Source organism: Argentina anserina, chromosome 7, assembly GCF_933775445.1.
Source record: "Argentina anserina chromosome 7, drPotAnse1.1, whole genome shotgun sequence".
Taxonomy (NCBI): Eukaryota; Viridiplantae; Streptophyta; class Magnoliopsida; order Rosales; family Rosaceae; genus Argentina; species Argentina anserina.
Window position 1 is genome coordinate 16,913,189 of NC_065878.1, and position 13,829 is coordinate 16,927,017.

Here is a 13,829-nt window from a genome sequence, read left to right on the forward strand (position 1 = left end):
ACGAGGCTAGCTGGTTAGGTAGATCATGAGTTTGCAGTATCCTCCAAATTTGTCACAACCCACCAACAAAGTGAAGAGTCGTCGATAGAGCTCGCCAACACTTGCGAATCTGACATTCCCTTTTATATTTTGCCTTTCCTCCTTGTTTTTGGGTCAAACTCATCAGCCCACCAAAAATACACACAGACAGAGAGTTGTATCAAATTTCACATATGCTTCTTCATACGTATTGAGCCAAGAAGTATACAAGAAAGGAAGAGCCTTTGGTTTTTGTTAGTGTGCAAAAAATAAACATGGCGCTCTCCCGGCTCCGACACCCTGTGATCTCACGCGCCCCTTGTCTCTTCCGAGCTCGGCTTCTCTCCTCCTCCACCGGATCACTCACTCGGTACCTTTCTCGATTCCATTCCCTCATTTTGATCAACTCCAAAGCAAACAGTCCTTGATTGCGTCACTGATTTTGGTGTTCTGAGTTAGTTGGTATTTGATTGAATTGAGGTTGGGATGGTGAGAATTATGGGTTTTGGGGTGGTGGGTTTGTGTTGGAAGGGCTTTAGTTTTGCCAAGTTTGGTTCTTTTGAGCTAAGAGAGGAGCAGGGTTTGCGATTGTGTGTTGTGAATTGTCATGTGGGAGTTTTTTTTTTGTATAGGAGTGAATAGTGAAATGTGTGTAAACTGTGTGTTTATATGATTCCTATTGTTGCTTGATGATGCAGAAGTTCCATTGTGAAGAATTCGACTGTGGGAGGTGATAGTACTCTGTTAAGGTGTGTAGTTGTTGACTCTTTGCTTACGAAATTGAGTTATGATTGCCTAGTTTCATGCTGCATTTTGATATTTATTAGAGGAGTTGTGGTTTATCATTATCCAATCAGAGGAGGGTTAGTTTAGTTATCATTGTTTCCACTACCATAAAGGGAATGTCGGGGTTGCATGTTAGCTTGTTAGGTTAAAAGTTCAAATACTGGAATCAACAATGGCGTTATAATGATCCTTTCCGGATTCTTCTAAACATATGCTGTTTTCCTCTGTGTTACTCATACACCCGAGTGATACTTATTGAAGATAGGTCTAGCTGGGTTGGGTTATAGCTTGTTTCCTTAGCTTTTTATTCTCTGTATTTGTATGTGCTGGCATTTTACTGACAAGGACATTGATCAGGCCTGCAACTCTGTCCGTGCTCACTGGAGTCCAGTATAAAGTTTCATACCTCAAGGTTAGTTTTTTTTGGAAATGCGGATTGGTAGATAGTAAATATCTATCAATGTGTAACCATATGCTGATGCTTTTATCATTCTCAGCCTCGTATGGGTGTGAAGCATTACTCAACTTCAGGTATGGGTTTGACATTCAGTTACAAAACTCTATTAGTATAAACTCAAGCCATTTGGGTTTTTAGTGTTAGCAAATTTCAATTCTGACCACGTTCATATCTATTTCAGATCCTTTGTATGCTGTGCTTGATATGCCTGCTCTGTCTCCTACGATGGTAAGCCTCAGCAGGGATAGTTTCAGTTCTAACAACTTAAGTAGTAGTTGAATATTTCTCTTCACTTTATTACTGACGTACCATTTTACTTGGTAGAGTCAAGGTAACATTGCTAAATGGAGGAAGAAAGAGGGAGATAAGGTCAGTCATGCAAAGTATTCATAATCTGAGGTTCTAGGTTTCATGTGAGCTGATATTTACATGTAGAAGGATATATCTTATCTTATTTTAGGATGAAGCAGTTGTTTCATAAGTAAATTCAGTTTTCTAAGTACTCATTAAATCTAACAGATTGCAGTGGGTGATGTACTATGTGAAATTGAGACTGATAAAGCTACACTTGAATTTGAAAGTCTTGAAGAAGGGTAAGTCTTTTTTTTTTTTTGCTTTATTACTTAAAAAAACTTGCGAGTTGGTTGGAATGGAAATAATGCATGTTTTACTTTAGCTTTGAAGTAATACTTTTGGTTCAAATATAATGTTCAGATAGTTTCTTTTAGCACCTTCTTTTAGAGTTGATTATCTTTTGACTTGGTTCAGTTATCATCAATAAATAGTAACATTATTAACTTTCATTCCTGATGTCGGAATTACCTTTTGTAGTCAGTGAGGATCTTATTTAAAGGGAAAAAGAATTATTTGTATCATGCGTTTCCAACAAACTCTTGTATTCCCTATTACACTCATTACATACACATAAATATATTTATATATATATATATATAGTCTTATATATTGTTATACCTTCTCTTGCAGGTTTCTGGCCAAGATACTGGTACCTGAAGGTTCAAAGGATGTGCCTGTGGGACAACCTATTGCAGTAACGGTAACCAGTGACTTTTTTTTTAGCCTTTATTGCCTATTTCTCTTATTCATGAAGACTCCTACACACTTGCACATATCCTATTCTACTGCTAGTCCGTATCATTCAGATTTTAATTGTTTTTAATTTTTATGTTTATTATTTTATTTCATATTATATGAATTACTGTGACGACTACCCTAGCAATTAGTTATTGTAGGCACTCACGTTATTGCATTCGCTAGGTCGAGGATCAAGATGAAATCCAGAATATTCCTTCTAATATCGGAAGTGGATCTGAGGCGAAAGAGGTTGTACCAAAAAATCAGAACGTTGGGGAAAACGATTCAAGGTCTGTCGGAATAAATGCAGCAGACCTTCCTCCTCACATTGTAGTTGAAATGCCAGCTCTTTCTCCAACTATGGTAAGGGCATTTCATTTCTACATTCTGCCAAGGTTATTAAAGCTGAAATCTATCATGAGAGCTTATGGTTGTTTTTGATGTGTTCCTATTCAGAGCCAAGGAAACATTTCTATCTGGAGAAAAAAAGAAGGTGATAAGGTTAGTTAGATTTAATGTAAGATTATGAGTGCCAAGCAACACATTTTTGAGCTGAACGTGTTCTATTTGTCAACCTGACTTCTTTTCTCGAATATGTGTTAACAGATAGAAGTTGGTGATGTTTTGTGTGAGATAGAGACGGACAAAGCAACCCTAGAATTTGAATGTCTTGAAGAGGGGTAACATATAAAATCTTTATTTATGTTAAGTTTTCTATTGAAGAATTTGCTCAAAGTTCATTGCTCTTGAAGATGGGTAACATATAAAATCTTTATTTATGTTATTTGTGTCACCGGCTCACTGTGTTTCATGCGTTATCTATATAAATTTTGTGTTACAACGTCATCAAAGAATTTGATATCTATTACATCTTTTTTATGTAGCTGATTTGTGCTATAATAGTGGCTGTGTGGATGAAATGTCTAATTAACATGCATCATATGTTTAGCATGAAATATAGAATTCAGGAATCATTGTTTTATGAAGTATGTCAGATTGTCAGACCAGTAACTTTTAGAGAGAACATATGGAATCCATTCTAGATTGTTTTTTCACGGGGTCAAGGAAATTCTAAGAGTACATTGAGTGGATGGGTAGGAAGGTCTTCAGTTAAATTACACCATATGGTCAGTTACTCATTTTGCCTGTGATTTAGTAGTTAAAAACTGATTAAACATGTCAACTGGTCCATTCCTATGCTTTCCCCTCAGTATTTGCAGCTTTAAATATCTTGGTTCTACTCCTTCCAAAGATTTTCTTACAATCATTCTTTTATGATATGGTGAATAGTTGTGAAAAAGCATATACATAAATTTTAAATTAATGACTTTTTTCCAGGTAATCTTGATTTCTTATTTATTTTGGTTGTAGATACTTGGCTAAAATACTAGCACCTGAAGGTTCAAAGGATGTTGCTGTGGGTCAACCTATTGCTGTAACAGTAAGTGCAAAAGCTTCTAGGACTTAATCATATGCCTTTTACTCATCCTTGTAGACGATTTTGCTTCTAAAGCTTAACATGAAGAAACTTTTCAAAACCTGTTATTTAATTTAGCAGTGAACTAGTTTAGTTATTTCAGCTAGTTAACTGATGACATCTATTGCTAATTCTTGTTGTCTGGGAGGTTGAGGATGTAGCTGATTTGGAAACTGTTAAGAATGGTGTCAGGATTGGTTCAAGTGTCAAAGAGGAAAAACCAATTGATCAGGATACTAAACATGAAAATGGAGCAGTAAAAACGACCAATGTCTTAAGGATCAGTCCAGCAGCTAAGATGCTAATTCTAGAACACGGGTTGGATGCATCATCATTGAGGGCATCAGGTGCTCACGGGACACTACTGAAAGGTGATGTTTTAGCCGCTATGAAATCAGGAATTGGGTCTTCCAAAGTTTCATCATCGAAAGAGAAGACACCTTCATCTCCTCAAGCACATACACAGATAGCTCCAGCATCACCAGATTCAAGCTCTTTAAAGAAGATAGATTTTGAAGAGTTCCCCAACAGTCAAATTCGCAAGGTAGTAAACAAGTTTCGGTTTTGATTTAAGTTTTCTAGCCTTGAGAATCTGTGTGATTGAGGACCTACTAATCAAACAATAGAATTTTGTGCACAAAATCTAATTGACCATGCTTATACCAACATGAATTGCAAGGGATATTAGGCGCTTTACATTTTGATGCCAAGAGGATGAGATTTCTGAGATCATTGTATAGCTTACAAGTGCTAAGTAGTACAGTTTAGTGCGTGCCGAAACTTAGAGATGGGTATTATTGATTTACTGTTTGGGGCAGGAATTAAACTAAGGTTGTCTTGTGTAATTTTATCATCCTGTATATTAGTTTCCCATATTATTTTAAGCTGTATTCATATTGTCAAATTCTTCAAACATGTTGACTGGGATGTTAATATTGCAAATATGTCGTTTTGCTCAAGATGTTGAAATGTTCACAATCTGTTTGCAGGTGATAGCCAGTAGGTTGCTGGAATCAAAACAAAACATACCACACTTGTATTTATCCTCAGGTCATGTAACTATTCGATGAAGCCTTTGCTTGTTACTACAAATTAATCCTTATCTGAAATTTGTTCCTGCTGTCTTTCAGATGTTATACTGGATCCTCTTCTTTCCCTTAGAAAGGATCTTAAAGGTATAATGAAGCACTTCAGAAGCTACTTCTTATTCGTGCCCTTCAATATTGTTTGGATCTAATCATTTCTTTTGGTGGGTTCTGAAACAGAGAATCATAATGTCAAAGTTTCAGTGAATGACATTGTCATTAGAGCTGTAGCTATTGCACTGAGAAATGTACCTGAAGCAAATGGTAATGACATATAAACAAGCATTTTGGTTCAACTATATTAATTGCTGACCAATATATATAGGGGTGGAAGTGGGCATGAGGGTTCTTGAAAAATAATTGTTGTACGCAAGTATATTCATTTGAAATCAAGCTGGTCCTGTCAAATAATCTTCTGATAAGTTGCTTCCTTTTTAACAGCTTACTGGGATGCTGAAAAGGGAGAAGTTGTTCTATGTGATTCTGTTGATATATCAATTGCTGTTGCTACTGACAAGGTAAGATGCTGGTCATTAGCTTCCTGCAAAGTATTTTACAGCACCCATTGACATGATAGGGTTTTGATACAGGGTCTGATGACTCCAATTGTGAAAAATGCGGATCAGAAAACAATATCAGCAATCTCCATAGAGGTATTCCAAACTCCTTGTGAATTGCTTCCATTCTTTGATTTTCCCTTCTATTCTGAAAAAGACAGTCCTCAGTTATGGAACAGGCGTTAATTTATATACTGTTCATTGACTTGATATTCCAAAGTTCGCAACCAAACTTGGTCTAGCATTGCGATCCTTTAATCCTATCTCATCTTTTATTTAAAAAAGTGGTCTTATTATTAATAATATAATTTTTGTATTCTTTTTGTTTTTCTTATTATTCTTTTTTACCATTATTTTATGTATGGTATGCTCTTTGTTTGTCAGGTCAAGGAACTCGCTGAGAAGGCCCGGGCAGGAAAGCTTAAGCCAAGTGAATTCCAAGGAGGAACTTTCAGGTAAACTAAATTCTAATCTTAGTTGCTTTTCCTCTTTTTTGGGTTTTTCCCCAAGTAAGTCAATACAACTACTTTGCTATTTCTTTTTCAGCATTTCAAACTTGGGGATGTTTCCAGTGGATCATTTCTGTGCAATTATAAATCCACCTCAGGTTCTCTCTCTCTCTCTCTCTCTCTCTCTCTCTCTCTACACACACCATTATCTTTAGTTACTTTTCGGATTCATATGATGTTTTTTGTTAATTGTTACTCTGATTAATGTTACATACTGAGAACTTACACATCTGAACGGAAGTTTGAGCTGGATTTGATTATTGTTTGGGATCTTGTCGTTCTGATATTTTGGTATCTTATGTAAATTCACCTTTACTTCTTCAGGCCAGTATCCTTGCTGTAGGCAGAGGCAACAAAGTTGTTGGACCAGTAATTGGAAGTGATGGTAATATATGCTTATTCAACTTTGCAGTTTTAAATATTCGTGCTCTCTTGAGTAGGCTAATGAAGTGAACATTTGTATTCCTTAGGAATTGAAAGGCCAGCAGTTGTCACGAAAATGAACTTGACACTGTCGGCAGATCATCGTGTTTTTGATGGCAAAGTTGGAGGTACATGATGCTACGATCTTTATTCCAAATTGTACTTCAGAAAAATATAATATAATGGCCACAATCTAAGTTTTTAAGAATACTTTATTAGAGAAGAAGTGGTCAATGGGTTGATATAGACCTTAGCTCCTATTTTTTTCACACTTGCTTATGAAATTTATATGCTGATCGATTGTGCAGGTGCATTCCTCTCAGCTTTACAATCAAACTTCAGCGACATCCGAAGACTTCTTTTGTAAATGACAAGTGAGATAAAGCCTTAACCTAAGCTGTGGGATTTCCCCAAAATAGCCATGATGGCGATTCTCTTTCAAAAATCACAATATTTTGTTCCCAGGATATCCATTTCCTGCACATTTGCATTTGTTGTGCCATCTTGGTTTGCAGAACTGTTACTGACATTTCAAATTCCAAGTTCTACTCCGTGAGAGCGATATAGTTGAGGTACCAATTGGTGCAAGATTTTGCAGTACTTACCATCTGATTTTAAAGAACTTTCTTCCCTTTGGTAAAGGGAACAATGTACAAACTTGGCTCAGGAAAGATCACGTTTTTTCATCAATAAAATTTCCTTTATAATGTGCAGAATTTGCTTCTTTTCGCTTCCATGTATTTTCCAGTATAACCTGCTCCGGGGTCCACCAAGTTCCGTTTGATAAATTTTAAAATAGGGAATTCTAAATCGTTACTGAAGATGGGAAATTGGTAAAATGTAACTACAACTTGCAAATTGGATTGGTAAGATGGATCTGGAACAAAATTTTGAGTTCAGTCTTCTCTGAAACATTCTTTACCAAAAGTGATTGATTATTGAAGTATGATAACCTGTCCGAATGTGATTATGCTGGGTTTGAAGTTTAATAACCTCAATAAGAAATCTAGCTCAGTCATTGTCAGCTAGTCAGCTCTTGTAGTCTTGTTTATATGTAAACTAATGGTAATCCCATCCACTTAACTTTTCTTTAATCAATTCTAAGCATCTAGTCCCATTCATTAGTTTACTGATCATATAGTAAGTGCACAATCTTTCCTCATTGAGATTGAAGTTTGATTAGAGAATCAAAACATCTCTCTAAATAGAATTGCTTGTGGTCAAACATCTAGAATCAAATTGCAACCAAAGGTACATACTAAAATATTGAGGTACAATGCAATCACCCTAAACCCAAATGTTTCTGAAATTGCTGATAGAAACATAGAATCCAAACACCCAATTTCTCACTTCAACAATTACTTTCTAGAAACCGAAATCAAGAACAAAAAACAGGGCATTCCATTATTTCTGGAGAATCCTAATGACAATTTGTCATGATTTTCCAATCAAAATGTTGCAGTAATATTACTAACAGTCTTGCTCTCTTTGACAGCAAGAGGTTCATACCATTGAGGACCAAAACCTGCAGCCCTCCTCGCTTCTTCATTGAACGGCGGCTTCAAAGGCCCCCTGAAATGCTTCCTCACAACTTCATGAAACTTCTCAACCACCCCATCTTCCTCATCTTCCTCATTTCCATCCACACCCTTTCCTACCGACCTCAGGAAAACATACCTAAACCACTTCACCCCCGCCGCGCAGTGCGTGATCTCTTCCGGGTACACCACCCTCTCCAGCAGCCCGGCCGTCTCCTCATCACCCCCATTCCGAAACCTCCCTATCGTCGTCGGCAGCACATCCAGCCCTCTCGCCTCATGCACACAATGCTCCACCGCCAGCCTTGCCAGCAGGTCCTCCGATGTCGCAGTTGCCGAGTCCCATAGCCCATCATGAGCCGGCAACGCGCCGTAAAACGACCCCATCTCCTCCAGCCTCGCCGCCAGCAGAGTGAAGTGCCTCCCTTCGTCCTGCGCCACCTTCACAAAATCCGTGAAGAACTCAACTGGCATTGCCTCCTGCTTGCCGAACCTCGCGATGATATCCTAAGTACAAAAACGTCCAAAACTCTCTAAGACAACAATATGGGAAGAGTCGAAAGCAATGACCAGTTTAGTGTATTAATACCCAAGACAAGTCGATGGCCCAGCTCTCGGTGTGCGCCAGGCTGTGGACTATGGCCTGCCGGCTCTGCAAGCTGCCGCCCCTGCCGAGCTTAGGCATCTGACTCGGCGGCACGAGCTGTACGTTGGTGAGCCTGGCGGGGCGGTCTGGTATGGGGAGGTCGAGGGTCGGGTTGTAAGGGAGAGTGATGGTTCCGTTGAGCCATTGGGAGGCGACCGAGTCGCCGAGTCGGGCCTTGTCGAAGGGGTCGGCGGTGTTCAAGACTCGGAGAGCTGCTTCAACTAATGTCTCCATTATTTGCGCCTAACTCAAGTCCTCAGTGGAAAGCCTATTGTTTTAAACCGGTTTATATCGGATCGGGTCATATATAATGAGGAGAATTACACAAATGGTCTTTTAACTTTGGGTAATTGAGTTCGACACCGATGGTAAGTATCACTAACGTTTACCATGACATTAAAACCAATGACTAAAATATCGACTATACCGAAAATTTCGAGTTTTAAAAAAATAGATATTTCTATCGAAATATCGAGAAAATCTTAATATAATTTTTATAAAAAAAATAAAAGTATTTAAAATTATTAAGACTAAATATATATTATAAAGTGCATAAAATGACCACAATATCCATCTCACTTGAGTTAGTTAAAGAGTTGAGGTTCCTTTGATTGACCCAAGGTCGAATCTCCCCATATGCACTTAAATTTTGTTTCAATTTTTTAAAAATTGGGCGAGATTAAAGGAATACTATCACGATAAACTCGTGATTATCGCGAAATTTTCAAAATATCGTGCGATATTATGGTTGTATGTAAAAGATATATTCATGGACAAAAAAATTGATATTTTCGACAATATTTCGCCGAAAATATCGATATTTTAGACTTTGATTAAAACACTACCTTACTCGGATACATAAGTTTGAGAGCATAATTTAGGGTCATTCTATATTGGAGTTTTGGAACCACTCTCTTCTACTGTTGTCTATGAGGTTTTTATTTGTAATTATTTAGGGTTTAGGGCATTTGTAATCAGAAAGATTTTAAATACAGTACTTTTCGCACTAGATTTCATAATGTCGATCAATTTAGACATTATATCAATTTTTCACATAAAACAATCGTAAACATCCCTAAAATTATGGTCAACATGCCAAAGTTTTCTTGATGTCTCTCGACTATCTTTTTCGGACAATACTTACAAACTTGAACAGCTTTTTTTTATCGGACAAATTAAATAACTCAAATACATGGAGCTTTAACAACTTAGAACCAAAACAGTGACAAGAAAGGAATAAGCAAGTAAACATCGTGGGTGAACTATGATCTAAAATGATATTTCCACATGTGACCAAAGTTTTGAATGTGATAGTGTGATACAACTCCGCGAGCCGCGACCATTTGTGTAATTGTCTATATATTTGCAAACAAGGGCCTGAGCTAGAAGCTAATTATATATTTACATTTTGGTCTCGGATTCTCTCTTGGACATTAGAGAGCTTTCCGACCTCTGGGAGCTGCAGAGCAGAGAATCAGGTATGATGATGATGCCGCAACACCCGGCGGCGCCGAGAGCCGAGTCGCCTCACAATCGACTCTACGAGTTCTCCAAATCTGCCCTCACCAAAATCTTCGTCCACCCATACGCCTCGGTCCGTATATTCTCTATCTCTCTCTCTCTCTCTATAGTAGTCGCACACACGTGTATTCATCTAATTGGGTGATTTGTGGCTGTGAAGGTGTGTGAGCTGTACTGCGGAAGCGGAGGAGTCGACCCGGAGAAGTGGGACGAGTTCCAAATCGGTCACTACATTGGGATTGGTATTGTATTATCTGTTGTTCATGCATATTTTGTGTTGTGTTGTGTTGTGTTGTGTTGTGATGTGATGTAATGGTGGCTGTGATTGGTAGATGTTTCGACGTCGGGGATAAGCCAGAAAAGAGAAGCGTGGGAGAGCCAGAGGAAGGGCTACACTGCTGACTTCTTTGAGCTTGACCCCTGCATGGTTGGTCTCTCTCTTTCAATGTTGTTAAGGCTGTGTCTTGTTCATGTTGCTGCTTCCAAATTTAGTTTACTGAGTGTTGGAAGCTTTTTAAGAGGTTTCCCACCTGATCGATTTTTGTAGTCCCATTTTGATCACAACCCCAGAATAGTATTGCACTAGTTTTTACTAGGTTTCTCATGAACTAGATCAATATTGGAAGTCTGTGTTAGTTCACATTCTGTGTTTTCGACAAGTTTCAGCTACCTGTACTGACTGTCTTAACATTTCACGTTGAAAGATTATGTCTTTTCCATGCTTTTTATGTTGATCAATTCAGATAGGGATTGTTTGGTTCATACATGTATTGATATTTTCCTTGCTTTGGATCGTTTTGTGTTTGACAGGATGATATAGGGCCACATCTGAATGAGGACACCGTTCTGGCTGATTTAGTTTGCTGCTTGCAGAATTTGCAGGTCTCAATATACTTTTTATGATTCTTCGTTTTTTCTTGTTAATTTTAATGGATGTGTTTTCTTTAAGAATCAAGTGTTTCAAATCTTTTTCACTTGCAGCTGTGTTTCCAAACTGAAGAGAAAGCAAGGAGGCTCTTGTTAAATGTCTCGGCTTTATTGAAGCCAGGGGGTTATTTTTTTGGTATTACTCCTGACTCATCTACAATATGGTATGAAATATGCTTGCGAAAGACACGTCCATTAGCTAGTTTTATAGCATTGAGTTTGTTCGATATCGAGAAATTTGCGGAATTATTTTCATGCCTGTGGAGATTGTTACTGCTAGGTTATTAACATTGTAATTACGCAGGGCAAAGTACCAGAAGAATGTGGAAGCATACCACAACAGAAGTGCTGGCATGAAACCAAACATTGTTCCCAACTGCATTAGATCAGAGAACTATGTGATCACTTTTGAAATTGAGGAAGAGAAGTATGTATTCTGAGATATCAGGGACCTTGACTCTTTTTTTCTCTTCCTTTTTGGACAAGTAGCTTCTGTTTTCTTGGACTGTTCACTTTTAATCCCAATGAGTTTACTTGAAACATCCAGGTTCCCCTTATTCGGAAAGAAGTACCTGCTGAAATTGGCTAATGATCTTCCTCCTGAAACCCATTGCTTGGTTCATTTCCCTAGCTTCATTAGGTACTAATTGTAGTATATCTTTCTTGCCTGTAAAGTTTGATTCTAATTATAGGATATTGTTTTGTGTGACATATGTATCACACTTGAGCGTTACTGAAGTTTATCATTGTTCAAAGCTTGACTTTATTAATGATGATGGCTTGCTTACTTGTACTTGTCTGAAATTGATCCAGTGTAATCCTAAGTCTAAATTGATTGAAAATTCAATTTTAGATTTTTTTTACTCTTGATTGTGAATTTTTTTCTTCTATTTATCATATTGTCAGGAGATTTGGGTTACTGGTCACTGCCATGTATCAACTCTTTGGCTTTGTCAAACACTCTTCATTGTCTTGGCCGTAATTGTTCTACCTTAGATATCAATTTTCTAGTGATCACTTTTGTTGTATGATATTCAGGTTAGCCAGAGAAGCTGGTATTGAGTGCGTGGAGATTCAAAATCTTACTGAATTTTATGATGACAACAGGTTTGAATGCATTTTCTGTTGACAATCCCGTTAGTGAAGTTCTGATAACTCTACTTCAACTTATCACAGCCGACTTCTAAATTTCCTTTTTTGTTTTGGGTGATTTTCTTTTAGAGCACATTTTGCTGGCATGCTAATGAATTTAGGTCCAAACCTTGCTGATCCGCGAGGCAGACTTCTTCCCCGATCATACGATGTGTTAGGTATTGCATTCATTCTGTCTACCTCATTGTCTATTGCAATGTGCCTAGCTGCACTTTGGCTTATAGTCCCTCATTTGCTTTCCCTTTTTTTTGCAGGTCTGTATACCACATTTATATTTCAAAAGCCAGACCCTGAAATTGCTCCTCCAGTTATGACACCGGTGCAGGATCCCCCATTCGTTATTGACGAGGTTAGTATTTTAAACTTGTGGGGATTACACTGAAATTGGGTGAGGAAGAAATTCTACGTTTTTAATCTCAGAATCATCTTTTACGGTTCTACTCAATGTGATCTCATTGAATGTGTTTGCTTTCGACATTGTAGAAAGAGTGGCATGGAAGTTTCTGGAGAGATGAAGAAAAGAGTACAGCCGAGCCGCCTCTTCCCGGCCTTGGGAAGATTAGTGAGCAAAAGGGGATTTTGGGTCCTGGCCCCGCCGAGTTGCGTTTTGCCGAGCCACTTGACCTGGTGGTTGTTTCAGGCAAGAAAAATTAGTATTGGAAGTCACTAATGTTTAACATAGAGGACACTGTTGTGCAAAGTTGTAACACTTGTGTAGGCCAGGGAGGGTTTAGAACTTTATTTAGATGATTACATTCTCCCCAGTGGAATTTGTACTCGTTTCGTGGGTGGTGTGTGTGTGTGTACATTTCTGTAGTGGAGCTTTCACATTTGATAAGCAATTTCAGTTCATCAGAAACTCCAACTTCTCAAAGATCCGTTTGAATCTGTTATTTCTTCCTTTAAAAAAAAAAACAAGCAAACAAACGGGTCTAAAGCTTTTCTTGTATGTGTTCAACAGAAATGGAATCAAGAAAATAGAAAAATACTTTAATGCACGCCCAGTGGGACTCGAACCCACAATCGCCTGATTAGAAGTCAGACGCCTTATCCATTAGGCCATGGGCGCTTGTTGTTACCAGATATTTTCGTTAATTAGTAAAAACATTACTTCCATGACTTTAACCAAGGATTATAATTTGGGTTGAGGTTGTTGGTCCAACTCTGCCAGGTGACAACCTGAGATTCTGGGATCCAATCAGTTTAGTCCACACAATTTGAGGGATCAAAATATTCAGATATATAATCATGTCGATCACAATTTCATACCGACACCATATAATAGGGGTACGTAGCAAGGTCTGGTTGCGTGCTCCTTGCATGGTGAACACTTGTTCATCTCTGGCCTTGTCCAACACCAACCTTGAGGTGTCCTATTTTTCACATCATCCTTTTTTCGTTTTGTGAAAGCTATACCTCAGCTTTCACCCATCATTTCAGTGAGAAAATTTCACAGGTCTTGTAGGTAACAAAAGTAATGTGAAGCCCTTAAGGCTAAGTGTGATTTATAATGTGTGACATTCGCAAGGAGACAAATATTAGCTGCCAATAAACCCGGCCTAAGAAACTAAGAAAGCTTCCAAAGCCGTTCAAGGAAAGGACGAAAATTCCTGCACAATCCTTTTTGCACAAATTAGAGGA

General features: G+C 38.1%; 3 protein-coding genes and 1 non-coding gene across 4 annotated transcripts; 2 read left to right on the forward strand and 2 right to left on the reverse strand.

Annotated features, from left to right (window-relative positions):
• Positions 1–157: 157 nt before the first annotated feature.
• On the forward strand, positions 158–7,120 carry LOC126804048 (dihydrolipoyllysine-residue acetyltransferase component 1 of pyruvate dehydrogenase complex, mitochondrial). Its single transcript, XM_050531805.1, has 23 exons — positions 158–388; positions 717–767; positions 1,162–1,216; positions 1,302–1,335; positions 1,443–1,489; positions 1,586–1,630; positions 1,781–1,854; positions 2,246–2,315; positions 2,537–2,716; positions 2,810–2,854; positions 2,960–3,033; positions 3,725–3,794; positions 3,979–4,374; positions 4,820–4,880; positions 4,961–5,005; positions 5,096–5,179; positions 5,357–5,433; positions 5,506–5,568; positions 5,857–5,927; positions 6,019–6,079; positions 6,306–6,366; positions 6,452–6,532; positions 6,713–7,120. The coding sequence occupies exons 1-23, from the start codon at positions 294–296 to the stop codon at positions 6,769–6,771; spliced, it is 1,899 nt and encodes a 632-aa protein (XP_050387762.1). The 5' UTR covers positions 158–293; the 3' UTR covers positions 6,772–7,120.
• Positions 7,121–7,631: 511 nt separating this feature from the next.
• LOC126804050 (uncharacterized) lies at positions 7,632–8,826 on the reverse strand. The gene is made up of 2 exons (XM_050531807.1): positions 8,532–8,826; positions 7,632–8,449 (listed from the first exon to the last, which is right to left on the reverse strand). The coding sequence occupies exons 1-2, from the start codon at positions 8,820–8,822 to the stop codon at positions 7,853–7,855; spliced, it is 888 nt and encodes a 295-aa protein (XP_050387764.1). The 5' UTR covers positions 8,823–8,826; the 3' UTR covers positions 7,632–7,852.
• A 1,196-nt stretch (positions 8,827–10,022) lies between these two features.
• LOC126804049 (mRNA cap guanine-N7 methyltransferase 2) lies at positions 10,023–13,047 on the forward strand. The gene is made up of 11 exons (XM_050531806.1): positions 10,023–10,182; positions 10,270–10,351; positions 10,442–10,536; positions 10,920–10,991; positions 11,091–11,200; positions 11,341–11,463; positions 11,584–11,676; positions 12,075–12,143; positions 12,258–12,346; positions 12,443–12,537; positions 12,672–13,047. The coding sequence occupies exons 1-11, from the start codon at positions 10,069–10,071 to the stop codon at positions 12,840–12,842; spliced, it is 1,113 nt and encodes a 370-aa protein (XP_050387763.1). The 5' UTR covers positions 10,023–10,068; the 3' UTR covers positions 12,843–13,047.
• Positions 13,048–13,184: 137 nt separating this feature from the next.
• TRNAR-UCU (transfer RNA arginine (anticodon UCU)) lies at positions 13,185–13,257 on the reverse strand. Its single transcript has one exon. It is a non-coding gene; the product is annotated as a tRNA-Arg (tRNA).
• Positions 13,258–13,829: the final 572 nt, after the last annotated feature.